This window comes from Gasterosteus aculeatus, chromosome 14 (genome assembly GCF_964276395.1).
Source record: "Gasterosteus aculeatus chromosome 14, fGasAcu3.hap1.1, whole genome shotgun sequence".
Taxonomy (NCBI): domain Eukaryota; kingdom Metazoa; phylum Chordata; class Actinopteri; order Perciformes; family Gasterosteidae; genus Gasterosteus; species Gasterosteus aculeatus.
This window is the reverse complement of record NC_135702.1, coordinates 15655418-15668638: the sequence shown is the minus strand read 5'-3', so window position 1 is coordinate 15668638 and position 13221 is coordinate 15655418. Positions and strand designations below refer to the sequence as shown.

At 46.3% G+C, this 13221-nt stretch overlaps 1 protein-coding gene across 6 annotated transcripts; it reads right to left on the bottom strand.

The window, feature by feature from the left end:
• ptpa (protein phosphatase 2 phosphatase activator) lies at positions 1 to 13192 on the bottom strand. Of its 6 annotated transcripts, none has more exons than XM_040197681.2 (10): positions 13019 to 13192; positions 12213 to 12322; positions 11886 to 11972; positions 10994 to 11119; positions 10498 to 10615; positions 7158 to 7257; positions 6810 to 6934; positions 6256 to 6356; positions 3884 to 3991; positions 1 to 877 (listed from the first exon to the last, which is right to left on the bottom strand). In XM_040197681.2, the coding sequence occupies exons 1-10, from the start codon at positions 13080 to 13082 to the stop codon at positions 803 to 805; spliced, it is 1014 nt and encodes a 337-aa protein (XP_040053615.1). In that variant the 5' UTR covers positions 13083 to 13192; the 3' UTR covers positions 1 to 802. The 6 variants fall into 6 exon arrangements, with proteins under 6 accessions (XP_040053615.1, XP_077944430.1, XP_077944432.1 ...); XM_078088304.1 differs by having other exon boundaries at positions 12654 to 13040; XM_078088306.1 differs by having other exon boundaries at positions 12952 to 13033.
• Positions 13193 to 13221: the final 29 nt, after the last annotated feature.

The following is a 13221-nucleotide window of genomic DNA, read 5'->3' as shown; positions in this document are numbered from 1 at the left end:
TCACGGTTGGGTCACCAAATAATAGATGAGAAATTTATTAAACCAGGTCTGCAACAACAGAAAATAATGGTGCTTCGGTTATTACATTACAAACAAATGCAATATTATTTAAATGGTGCCAAATGTATCACGTGCAGAATTTAACACCGTTTTGAAGTACAATGTTTTACCTGGTTTTTGAGAATTATGAGGAAAAAGTTAAAGTTGACCATGGAAGACGGACCAGAGGAGACGGTAACCAAGCCGACCAAAGTCTATACGTTACACTTTGAGCAGCTGCTAATCCTCTACGGTCCCCTTTGAGCAAGACTTTGAAATGTCAAGATATTTTGTTTCAAAAAACTCTTGTTTAAATTATTGTGACTCAGATGTTGGGATGAACTGATCAATCAATCAAAATGATACATTTGGCATTTAAAGCAACAGCAAGAAAATATCTTCAGTTGAAACACCATCTATACCAAAGCAGTTTGAAGAAGTCAAACAAGTCTGTGCTCATGAGGAGGCATGAGTAGACTTAAAAAATATATATATTAAAAAAAGAAAGGAGGCGGATTCCAAGCTGTATCCATTGTATAAATAAAATAGAAAAACAAAGAGGTTCTAAAATCATAAAAGGTCATCCACAACATGCTGTGACGTTAAGTCGTGGATGACCTAGAAGCTTTCCTGACCACACGCGTGGCAAACCGTGTGTCAAACTACATGTGGTTGGTTTTTGCTACTGTTTTATTTGCACGTGAAAATACCAGAGGAAGAGAAAAATGTCGGGATTTTGGTCTTTCCATTGCGTGCCGGAGCGTCAAGTCTTCCCCGGCTGGATGGACAGCAGGCTACCAAACTTAAAGTGCTGGATCACAGGGAACTTCTCCAAACACTGAAAGAGAGAAAAAGAGCAGGACCGCTTTACCAACACCAGCAAGAGACAGTCTGCTTCAAACAGAGTGCGGCTATCGTTACTGCAGCCGCCCTCCTGCTTACTACAAACCTTATGATGCAGCAGTGCATCTTCAAATGTACCCAGAGATGATCAAACACAGCATTCAACATTGTGCAGAAGTGATACTGTTTTGGTGACCTGGACAAAACCGGTAAAGCGGTGTGTGTGTGTGTGTGTGTGCGCTTGATGCGAACAGTTGAAAAGGGAGTAAACGTATTTGTATTTCTCTTTTCTAGTCCTCAGACCACTCAAAGCTCTTTAACGCTGCACGTCATCATTCACTGCCGGTAGCACACACAGTGACGCCTCCCCACCAACAGCGAACATTCACACCCAGTAGAGCAGACACAGCCTGTGGGAACTGTTTGGAATGAAGTGTATTGTCCAAGGACACATCAACATGTACTGGCAGAGGAAGGACAAGCCGCTCCACCACGGAGCCAAATCTCTACACGCAACACGGGTGGGATTTATTGGCACATTTTGGCGGATGAGGATGCAGGTTTTCGCTCACCCTTTCTCTCATTATTGAATATCTGTCACAGTCACTCCTGAAACCCCAAGTGCCCCAATGTTGTATTAATGCACAACGCCATATTTCATTACATGAACTATTAGGATATTAAGAATTTTGAGATTAAAAAATATGGACTGAACAGTTTTACTTCTGCTTGTCTTCGGTCCGGAGCAAAGACTTCTACTTTTACACGTGTGAAAGGTAAATCTGTAGGGGAGATAGTAATGTTAGTTATGACGGAATCTTGATCATTTCTAAATAAACCAAAATAACAAAAATGTTGACAAACTGCATAATTTGCAGTAACATGTGTAGACGTAGCAGCATGTGACTTCCCGTGGACTAGCTGGTAACTCACTTCAGGGCGCTGAGGCTCAGAAGCGCCTGTGTGCTGGCGGGGACCCGCCTGTCTGCAGTGGGGGTTGGGACACTTTTCTGGGGGAGCACAGTAGAATTGAACTATTGTGCTCAGTCTGTCTGCGCAGTGAAACTATCTGCTGTGATCGGAGCAGAACGGTGGTGGGGAAATCCATGCGTCAGAGAACGTTAGTGTGAACATGTATAACCATCAGTTACAATGGACGTGTCAGTCAATTAAACTATCGAAATAGCTTACGAAGGTTAAGGCAGACCCCACTGATCAAATAACTCCATCCAGTCCCTTTATCCTGTACGCGTTGGCATTTTTTACCTTCAGAGCACAGACCACCAAGCGCTGAATGGATGTTCTACCGGTTTCTTAGGGTCAGAAAGTCCTATGAGCAGACCCAAACCATCAGTGTGGATACGTGTCGCTCCTCTGCGCTGCAGAGCTCCATCGTTGTGCAGACTACTGAAAAAAAAACCCAATGAGCCTCACGCTTAATGTTCTTTTTGGGCTTATACAAAAATAAAGAATAACACCGGCCGTATCCGGTAAGTGTTTTAATAGATTTAACATTTAACATGACCAATAGAAACGCACACAGGGCTTGGATAGGCAGAGACGAGCTGGTCTTCTTATGTATGGAAGAGACATATTGTGTAGCATTGTTACCCTTAACATGTGTCATTTCACACAATCGGCGTGTGTGTTCTGAGCAAGTGACGAGCCCCCAGAACTGCCTCCTGTCGCACACACACACACACACACACACACACACACACACACACACACACACACACACACACACACACACACACACACACACACACACACACACACACACACACACACACACACACACACACACACACGGGCGCGTTGGGCTCTTCCTCCGTCGCCACTCGGCTGAAAGCCCGCGTGGGGCCCGAGAAAGGGAGCGAGGAATGCAAGTCTGCTGATGGTTGCTCCAGGCTCGTAGGAAGGTCGGGACAGGGAGGGGAGGATTTAACGAAGGGAACGGCTAAGGAGGAGGAGGAGGGGCAGGCGAGGGGAAGGAAGGAGGGAGGGTGGGGGGGAGGGGGAGGGAGGGCAGACAGCCTGGCCCCTCAGCTCTTCGGGAAGGCTCACAGGCTGCTCTGGAAAACACAGGATGTGGGCATGCAGGCGGGGAGAACAGGCTTAGACGGCCCCCCAAACCCCCCCTCCACACACACACACACACACACACTCGGTCCATTGCTTTATTAACCCTTTCCTGCCACTCTCCTTCACTGGCCAAAGAAGCGGTCTGTTAGGGCTGCGTTCACACCAAATACATCGTCCTGCCGTGCGTTTGCATGCGGGTAGTTTAGGGTAGTTTAGGGTGCGGCGGTGAAGGCTGCAGGGGATTCCAAGAAAACATGTAGTTTTTGTTAAAACGTCCCGTTTGGCACAGAAATGAGTCATTTAAGTGGAACTCTCACACCAAAGCAACACCCCTGAGCGGATCATTCCAATGGCTGATTTGGGGTGAATGCAGCTCACACGGAACACGGGGACAGCGATAACATGCCTAAGTTGACTTGTTGGCAAATCATGGCAATCTGACCAAAAGTTGGAATTTACATCCCAAATTGATGACTGGTAGAAGGTCAGGGGGGGTCACCAGTCAGTCGGATGAATTAGTGAATTGTTGAGCTTCTCCAGTCCTCTCAACAGTCTACATGCTAGCAAAAACAGTCATGTTTCAGGTTTTTCCTCCTTAGTTTACTTTTAACACTGTTACTAGCTATTTGGCGCCATTTGGAAAATGTTGCTGAACATTGCTAACACCCAATGCTAGCGTTTCATAGTGGGCAAAGCAGCACGGAGACATCAGCATTAAGTCAAGGCACGGCGAGCACCTGGTTTGTTAACACTTTGTCACATTGAGCGATCGGCAACCTTTGACCTTTAAGGGAACCAAGTAAACTGAAGAGTATTCCATGCAAGTTGTCATTTATCTTCTGCCAGGAGCACTAGTCAGGATATGGAATTGAAAACATCGCGGTGGAATTGGACGGACAGTGAGAAGCCAGCATACCTCTGCTTTGTACATTCGGATCAGGCCCTGGTTCACTTTGGACCAGGAAGGAACCGCACTGATGTTCCACAGCTGGTTGGAGTGTTCAGCAAACGGACCGGTCTTCATCTAAGAATAGAGAAACCAGTGAGACACTTTGGCGCATCTAATCCACACTATGGAATTTAACTTTTTGATTGGTGATGGATGACAATGAAATTCATCTTTTAAACTTTTCTTCTTTTGACATAAGCAGGCAAAGTCCAACTTGTCACAAAATGATGCCTAATTATATTCCAACATCAACTATTGATTATATAGGCAATCCAGTTGGTTATATTAGACAAACAAGAAAGTTTAGGTTTGAGATTTTGGAATAATACACAACTGTTCTCATCTCCACATCAACAATCTCACATCAACTTTGACCTAAACAGGAACATCCGTTCTCTTCATTTTAACTTTAAAGTTCCATTAACACATTGGAATTGGTCACGGTTTCTGCAAACACAATTGTTTACCGTTTTATCATCTTTAGAAAGGTTCTCCTAAAGATGGTACGAGGGTGGAAGACTTGGACTATCAATCACCAATAACTTCTCTTTATTCACTACTTCTACTTCAGAATGTTTGGTTCCAACACCTCATATAAAGATGATGCCTTACAGGCAGTAAACCGCTAATCAGAATATGAAGCAGAACAACACGCTGGGATCCACCAACGTATGAATGAAGTGAGGACTATTGATGGTTTTCCCACCATTTTTCCCCAAGAGGCAGGGGAATCCAAACCCAAACCCTGGGGCATCAATTTAACAACCCCCTCCTTTTTCCACCCCCTGCCACACTGCTCCAGACACTTTCCAGGTCCTCGCCTGAGAACACATGGGGGAGGGGCATGGGGGAGGGAGGAAAGGGGGGAGGAGACAGAGCTATTCCCTGGAGGAAGGAGTGATTCACAGCAGCATGTGGGGAAGGAAGTGACTCATGTATGTACACACAGACACACACACACACACACACACACCTTCTGTATATAATAAGAAAAAAGTGTGTGTGTGTGTGAATAGGAGGAAAGTACTTGTACATGTGGAGTGTTGAACACTGAGCAACAGTACACATCATGCATCTGGGCTGTTGAGCTGTAGTAATGTTGCTGTGGCTTTAGGATGGAACTCGCCCAAATGAACCGGTCTCTCCCATTAACTTCCCCTGTCGGTGGGGGTCAACGGTTTTCAGCTAAAGAATAAACGTCCCGTTATCCACCAAAACGATTCTCAATCCATCCACTATACGTAACCACGTGTGGGTGGGTCGAGGGGGTCTATTGATTTTGACTAACACCGTCAGTGACAGCAGCTTACCAACTAAACGCTTTGACAACAGATAAAACCTGCAGGAGTTTCAGCAGCTGACCAGCTGAACTTTTCATGCAGCTACACAGCAGAGCCGGTCATTGGCCAACGATGTGATACGATTTCGAAAAATGTTGCTAAGAAGACAGAGCATGTATGTAGGAAAGTGAAATAAAGAATTGAATGATTCTCAAAATACATTAAAAAAAAAAGCCCTGTTCATCGTCTTTTAGCTCACTCACACCAAAGAGGAGAAGGAGAACCGCTGAGGGCCTTCCTCTCTCGACACGACTGCAGCATCACTTTCATGACCTTTCATGGCAGTGAGGAGGAGGGAGAGGTCAAACGGCAGGAGGAGGGGCAGGAAGAGAAAGGGGAAGAGGAGGGAATGTAATGGGGCTTCTGAGGGGGAAGCAGGCAAAGGATGTAGCGGCTCCAACAACGCCCTCCTCTACTTCCCTCCCCTCCTTTTCCTTTCCAAACCAAAAACAAAGCCATTGGTTCCTGCTCTGGCACACACCAACCCAACCCATCTTCCTTTTCCTGGACAAAGCTGAGCTCCACTAAGCGGAATACGAACAACGTCCACTTGAAAGGGTTCACATTCTGAATATACAGGACCAGTCAAAGGTTCGGACCCACTTTATCATTGAACCGAATGATAAAGTGTGTCCAAACTTCTGTCTGGTACTGTAAACATAAATATTCTATTTACTATAAAAACCCTACTGGCATGTACTTTTAAGTGATGGAAAGATGAAGAGAAAAAAATCTGAAGCTTTTGTCCACTAGAGGGCAGCACTCCTGTTACAGCGCAGGGATGGAATGGAGTGGTTGGCGCGGCAATAGTGCAAAGCTTTGATTAAAGGCAGTTGTACTCTTCTACTCTGCCGTTATGAGACAGTCGACTGGATCAAGAGGCCATCATGCTCAGAAAAGTCAGTCCCGTCACCCACTTCACAGAAAAGCTATTACTCATGTTCCTCGCTGACTATAGGAGAACATCTAAGCAGTAAGAAATAAACCGAATAAGCCCACCTCGTTAATGAATTTGATGCACTCCAGGAACATGAAGTCTTGTTGGTGCTCGTTCACCACCCTCTCATCAAGGAAGTGCCGGGGCTCCAGTGTTGGGTGATCTGAAGGGAGAATGAGCTGTAAGTGCACATGTTCTCCACTAGTCAAATATTTAATTGAAATTTCTCTGACCAATATTGTGATTTTGGAGCCTATAGTGCCAACGGCCTCTGTAGGCTCCAACATGTTCTATCGACTGTACACAGCCATTTGCAGTACTGATCTCCAATGCTGACAGATCATCATCATGCATTGTTCATTGCTGTAAGTAGATCAAGTAACTTTGTTAACTTCAATTTAGAGTGAAGGAATGAGAAGTACGAGGGAAAGCAGAGATCCTAGCGAGATCGGCCAAGACTCGAGTCCATTCGTCACAAGATGTTTTAATGCAACGATCACCTTTTCTCCCTGTCTCACTCCCCTCCTACACAATTCATTGCAATGACATTTTGATTTAAAACGCTGAATTAGGCCGCAAAGCAACATGTTTCCAGGAACCGGCGGTACAATCTTACCTACTAACTGGGCGCTGCCCCAAATGAAGGGCAGAAACTGGAAGTCATCTAGTCCCCACACACCTTGGCTCCCAGCAGGCTCCATTCTGTAAGTCTTTTGTAGCTTCCGCATCACTGCCAGATAACTGCAGAAACACACGATAGTCACAATGCAAGATGCTGCAGGGTCCCAATAGCGACTACTCAATACTCTCCCACTTCCCTCTTCTTTTGCCTGAACAGTACTAAGTGAGGGGTTATTAGTTAAGAGTCGTTGTTGTACATCACCACTATCACAGAGATTGATCCTGCACTAAAGGTCAGTCTGCATCATTGCCTCGGTGGTGTGAGCGCAGAGCACCAGCTCACCTGTTGAACACCTTGAAAACGATAGCCAGCTGATCATCTACTCGCAGAGCTCCAACCTTACAAAGGCAGCAGAGGAACGCAGCGAAGGCAGCTTCATGACCTGAGAGGATAAACACACACACATCACAGGTGTTCACACAGGAACTGCTCTCCGGTTTGCTTCAACTAATAATGTGATGAACAAAAGCCATAATCAAGCTACTCCATCTGCTTTCAGCTGGTACTTCTACCATCAGCTGGTTTTTTCCCTTGTAGTTTGCAGACCAGGGAGCTTTAACTTCTGCCCAACCAAAGTGCCTTTAGTGCACATGTCTTCTTCCCTGAAGGAATCGTTGTGGCCCCCCCATGGCTTTACATTAGATTTACACATGGGACATTTAAACACAGTACCCTTTGAAGCTGAACGTGTAACCTCTGTAGGACTAACTGCCTGATATCTTTACAAAGATCTGAATCCCTCCTACATTTGATACAATAGCACCTCCTGGTGTCCCTGTGGTAAATCTGATACGCCACAGCATCACATTACATTACATGTCATTTAGCTTTTATCCAAAGCGTCTTACAATAAGTGCATTCAACCATAGGGATACAAACTCAGAAGAGCAAGAAACAAGAAAATGCAATTTCCTCAAATAAGCCAATTTACAAGTTGCTATAGATACATTTTACTTGTAAACGCCACTTAAGTGCTACAGTTAGTATTTTAGTCGAGGTAGAGTCTGAAGAGGTGTGTTTTTAGTCTGAAGATGTGAAGGCTCTCTGTGGTCCTGATGTCTTCAGAGAGCTCGTTCCCCCATTTAGGAGCAAGGACAGCAAAGAGTGGTGATCTAGTCGAGTGTTTTGCTCTCAGTGAGGAGGAACGAGCAGTTTATCAGATGCAGAGCGGAGAGTGCAGGTCGGGATGTCGGGTTGGACCATTTCCTGGATGTAAGCTGGACCCGATCCATTCACAGCGTGGTACGTGAGCACCAATGTTTAGAACTGGAGGAGCCACCGGTACCAGTGAAGAGAGCGGAGGAGTGGAGGAGTGTGGGAGAATTTAGGAAGGTTAAAGACCAGTCGAGCTGCTGCTTTCTGGATGAGCTGCAGAGGTCGAATGGCGGTAGCAGGGAGACCTGCAGGAGCGAGTTGCAGTAGTCCAGGCGGGAGATGACAAGAGCCTGAATCAGTACCTGGGCTGCCTCCTGAGTGAGAAGAGGACGTATTCTCCTGATGTTGTAGAGCGTGTATCTACAGGATGGTGTTGTCGCAGTGATGTTGGGAGTCAGGAAGAGTTGGCTGTCGAGTGTGACGCCGAGGTTCCTAGCAGTCAAAGTGGGCGTTAACACAGAGTTGCCAAAGTTGACCATCAAGTCCTGTGTCGGAGAATCTTTTCCCAGAAAGAGAAGTAGTTCAGTCTGGGTTGATTTTCAGATGGTGAGCAGAGATGTCAGTCAGACAGGGGACCCAGGACGGAACCCTGAGGAACTCCAGTAGTAAGAGGACATGGTTCCGACACAGATCCTCTCCAGGTTACCCGGTAGGTGCGTCCGTCGCGGTAGGACGAAAGAAGGGAGAGAGCAGAACCTGAGACACCAAGTTCCTGAAGGGAGGAAATAAGGATCTGGTGGTTGACTGTGTCAAATGCAGCAGAGAGATCCATAAGGATGAGGACAGAGAGGCAGTGTCGAGTTGCTCTGAGACAGCAAGGAGAGCAGTCTCTGTGGAATGGCCTTGAAGCCTGACTGGTGGGGGATTACTAGGGTAAGAATTTGGTTAGGAGACAGGGGGGTGAAAGAGGAGAGTGAGGGCGATAGAGGTGAAGTCATTGGGACACAAGAAGCAGGAGGTGGGTTTGAGAAAGAGGAGCGTATGTCAGCTATTTTCTTGGTAAAGTAGTTGACAAAGTCACCCGGAAGAAGGGTGGAGGGGGGGGGAGGTCTAGGGGGTTCGAGGAGGTTGGAGAAGATCGAAAAGAGTTTTTGGGGTTAGAAAATGAAGATTCGATTCTGGATTGGTAGAAAGAGATTGAAACTCAAGCAGGTCGTTTAGATTTACACCATCTCCTTGCGTGCCATGAGAGTCACCATGCCAGCATGGCACCGGTTGAGACAGCCACAGAGCCGGAGGGGATTTGCCAGTCCGTTGTGTCGTAAGAGGGCAGACAGAGTCTAGAGAGGAGAGTCTCTGCAGCAGCGTTCAGATGCAAGAGTGAGAAGGAGTCAGTAGAAGGGAGAGCTGATAGAACAGAGGAGGCCAGAGAGGAGGGAGAGAACAGGTACAGGGTCAGTGGATGGGGTCATTAGTTATAGAGAGTGGGAGAGAGTAAGAAGTGGACAGACACATGAAGTGGAGTTACAGAGAGGTTAGTGGTGGAGCAGTTTCTGGTGGAGATGTAGTCAAGGTGATTAGCGGCTTTGTGAGTAGGAGGAGAGGGACTGAGTGACAGAGCGGAAGAAGAAGAAAGTCGGTGTAAGAGGTCAGATGACTTCTCTGTCTGGATGTTGAAGTCACCCAGGAGGATGAGCGGAGGTCCATTTTCAGGGAAATTAGACAGGAGAATGTCCAGTTCTTCCAAGAAATGACCTAAGGAGCCTGGCGGACGGTAGAGGACAACAATATTTAATTGTACCGAGCGAGGAAGTCGAGCGACTGCTGGATAGCGAAGCCGGAGATGAAGTCTGCCTTGCAAGTAGCTGACTGGCAGTTCCAGAGGCCTCCTGTGACGAGGTGCTGGACGTGTGTGGAGCGGGTGGGATCGGTGAGAGAGGAGAGGTTACGATAGAGAGCAGATCTAGCACGAGGCCTGTAGAATCTGCGGGAAGAGATTCAAACAGGTACAGCAGCTACGTGATCATGTATCAACACGACTCATCCAACCAGGGTTCTGACGGAAGAGCTAAGATGGGCCCAAAAAAAAAACGCACGGTGGTCATTAAGCAGGCGATCAAATCTGATTACATTCTCATGAATCACATTTAAACAGTTAGTTGGCAAACATTTTCTCTTCAGAGGTCATCTTGCACATTTTCTGGAGCTCACAGCCTTGACAAATAGAGGCAACCAAAGCAATGCCCCTCCGAATATAGTATCAGTTACCTGTTGTTGTGATCAGTTATGTTGGATAGGAGACGCTTAAGCTCTAAATGAGGACTGTACTGTGGTTCTACTGCAAGAGCAAGAGCATGGACACCAAAATGAGAAATGCTAAATATAATACAATGTGGCACAAAGCTCTGCTTTTTATTGAACAATCGTCTTTCGTTTTTGGATGCATTGTGTGGGGCAGTTTAGCTTTTATTAGATGGTAACATCAGTGCTCGGTCGAGAATTATAGTGCAATAAGCGGCACAGTTACCTGTTCCATAGTCGATCCTGGTGGCGTTCCCCACAGCCTCCTTCAGATAGACAGCTATCTCTGGAGCAGCAGCACATCTGTCAGCTGGCAGCATTGCTGCCACCAAAGCCTCGGCCTCCTGCACGAACACAGAAGCATCAGCTGGGAGCTGCGGAGCCGGTTTGAGACATTGTAGGAGTGTCCCATGTGGAGCGCTTTATGGAGTGTGGAATCAGACACTGGTTAAAAAGAGACTTTACATTTTCAGAGAATGCCTGGAAATGTTCCTAAAGAAGTGCTTGGTTGGAAATAAAAATGATTGACCTGTGGACCTGTCATCTGCCAGACCGGGCAACATTGAAGACAATCAATGAGGGAACGATGCGCAAGGGCACCGCTGATACTGCGGACCCTTGAGGCATAGATCTCACATTAAGAACAGTTTCATGTGACTCTCTTACTGAGAACATGAACTCAAACTGAGAACTAGATACAGGGTGCGTGTGTGTGTACTAACCTGGTCTAGTTTGGCAGACCAGCTTCTGTAGGCCTTATTACCAAAGCGGGATGGCTGGTCAACGGGAGGGGTCTCGTTTATCCATCGGTCCAGAGTGTCCAAAAGATCTAGTAACTTCTCCACTGTCTGTCACACAATACAACAGTAACTGCAGTATCACTTGAAGTTATATATATCCAGATCATGACAGGGAGCAAACGATAAAGCAGCTTATTCACTCTGCTGAGCCTCACAAGGTTAATCCTCAGCAATCAGTTTGTGTTGCATATAGCAGAATTTCAAAAGCCATATAGAAATATGTTTCTGTTACAAGGTAAGAGCACGTAGTTCTTCTGAAGGAGAACAGCAGCTCCTGGGCCGAAACACAAATACAGCTTCATGAGCCGTGCTTATATTTTAAATGAACGCTGGCAGAGAACAAGACAAGACGACTTAACACCCGAGCATGTGTCCATGAGGACGGTGTCCTTGTCCACACCGCCTTGTGACGACTTAACATCCGAGCATGTGTCCATGAGGACGGTGTCCTTGTCCACACCACAAGGTGGTGTGGACAAGGACACTTTCACTGCTGGTGTGGACAAGGACACTTTCACTGCTAGTGAAGATACCTTAATTCATTCTCAAACTACTGCTACCAAGCTCAAAGTATCTGAACGGTCAGTTCCACTGTGTACTGAATATACAACTCCCTTCATACAGAGGAAAATAGAGATGAAAGAATGGAAAGAAGGATGTTTGATCCTCAAATAATTCAGTACTTGAATAGAATATGGACATGTGAGTATTGTTATTTTTTCCTCATTTCTAATTCCAACAATAAGCATCAATAGAGATGAAGAAGGGTACCACCACATGCTTTTAGAAAATACTAATAAGAAAGACGACATACCTCTGACACTTTATATTCACATGTGAGCTTCTTTCCCTTCACACCTTCATTCAGCGTCAGAACGAAGCCCATGTAGTCAGCATACGCCTGTAAGAGGGAGACGTGTATTCAAATTTGCAGACCAACTGCAACAAAAACAATGATAATATATCAAACGGAATATTTCCACTAAATGGATAATGATCATAGATAAGGTTCATGTTCTAATGTGATGGACTACTATCAGACACAAATATTCACATCTCTGACATTACGCATGCAGGTTCTTTGTGTGGCATGGAGAGTCCAACCAAAAGAGAAGACGTTGCACCTGATGCACCAACCTACTTGAGATCGCTTCCACTTGCCCATGTCTGACACCATGCTGATCTCCTTCTTGGGTACCATGAAGGTGATGCTGTCTGGGACTGCACATGCTTCATCCTCGGGAGTGGATCCTAAATAGTTGAACAGAAGTTAAGAAACAGATATCTTATGGTTTTCCGGAGATAACTTTTAACTGAAATCAATATTCACTAAATCTGAGATTATTAAATTATTCCACTACATATTTTTCAAAGAAAGTGTCTAATACAAACCGGATTTTAAAATGGGCGTGTCTACAAAACAGAAACGAACCACACGTTAAATTGCACTTCTGGAAAAGTAGGATTGAGTATTATTTGAGCTTGACTCAAACTTCGCACTACAATTGATGTTCATGTCGCACTCCCGTGACCGCAGTTACACCTTTAAGCAGATCGCTGCACCAGTGGTCGAAGAACTCACAACTTCCCATCCAGTCTCCCACGATGAGGAGGACATGGTGCTACACTGCGAACGGTCAACGCGCTGGCTAACGCCTCCTGTCAATCCTCTGACGGAGTGACAACAACTGCACACTAAACATTACAGAGCAGACTTCGAGTTGGTATACAAGAGAAGAACACGACCAAATGGCAACTTGGGTGCCTCCAGGTGGACCGTCGGGGACGTCGGTCCACGAGGACCGCGGCGTCACGCCTCAGCGGATAAACCAGCCGTAGAGCAGGTTGACGGCGCGGTGCTCCGCTGCTGACCTGCTCACCTTCCCAGCAAGAGAGCAGAAGAGCCCGCGCGAGCAAAGCGAGCGACGGCTGTCGGCCGCGGTTTACCTGACTGCTGCTCTGCTTCCGCCATGGTGGGGAGAACGCTCTTCTTCGCGGGTTTCAGGCACATTTGAACGGGCCGCGGCGCTTTACTGCCACCGCTGGTCGACGTGTGAATTACCGTAGAGCTTATTCAAAACACTGCTGTCTTCCATTGCCGTGCATTCATTTTCTCTCAGTCTAAGCCAAGGGATCAACAAAAACATACC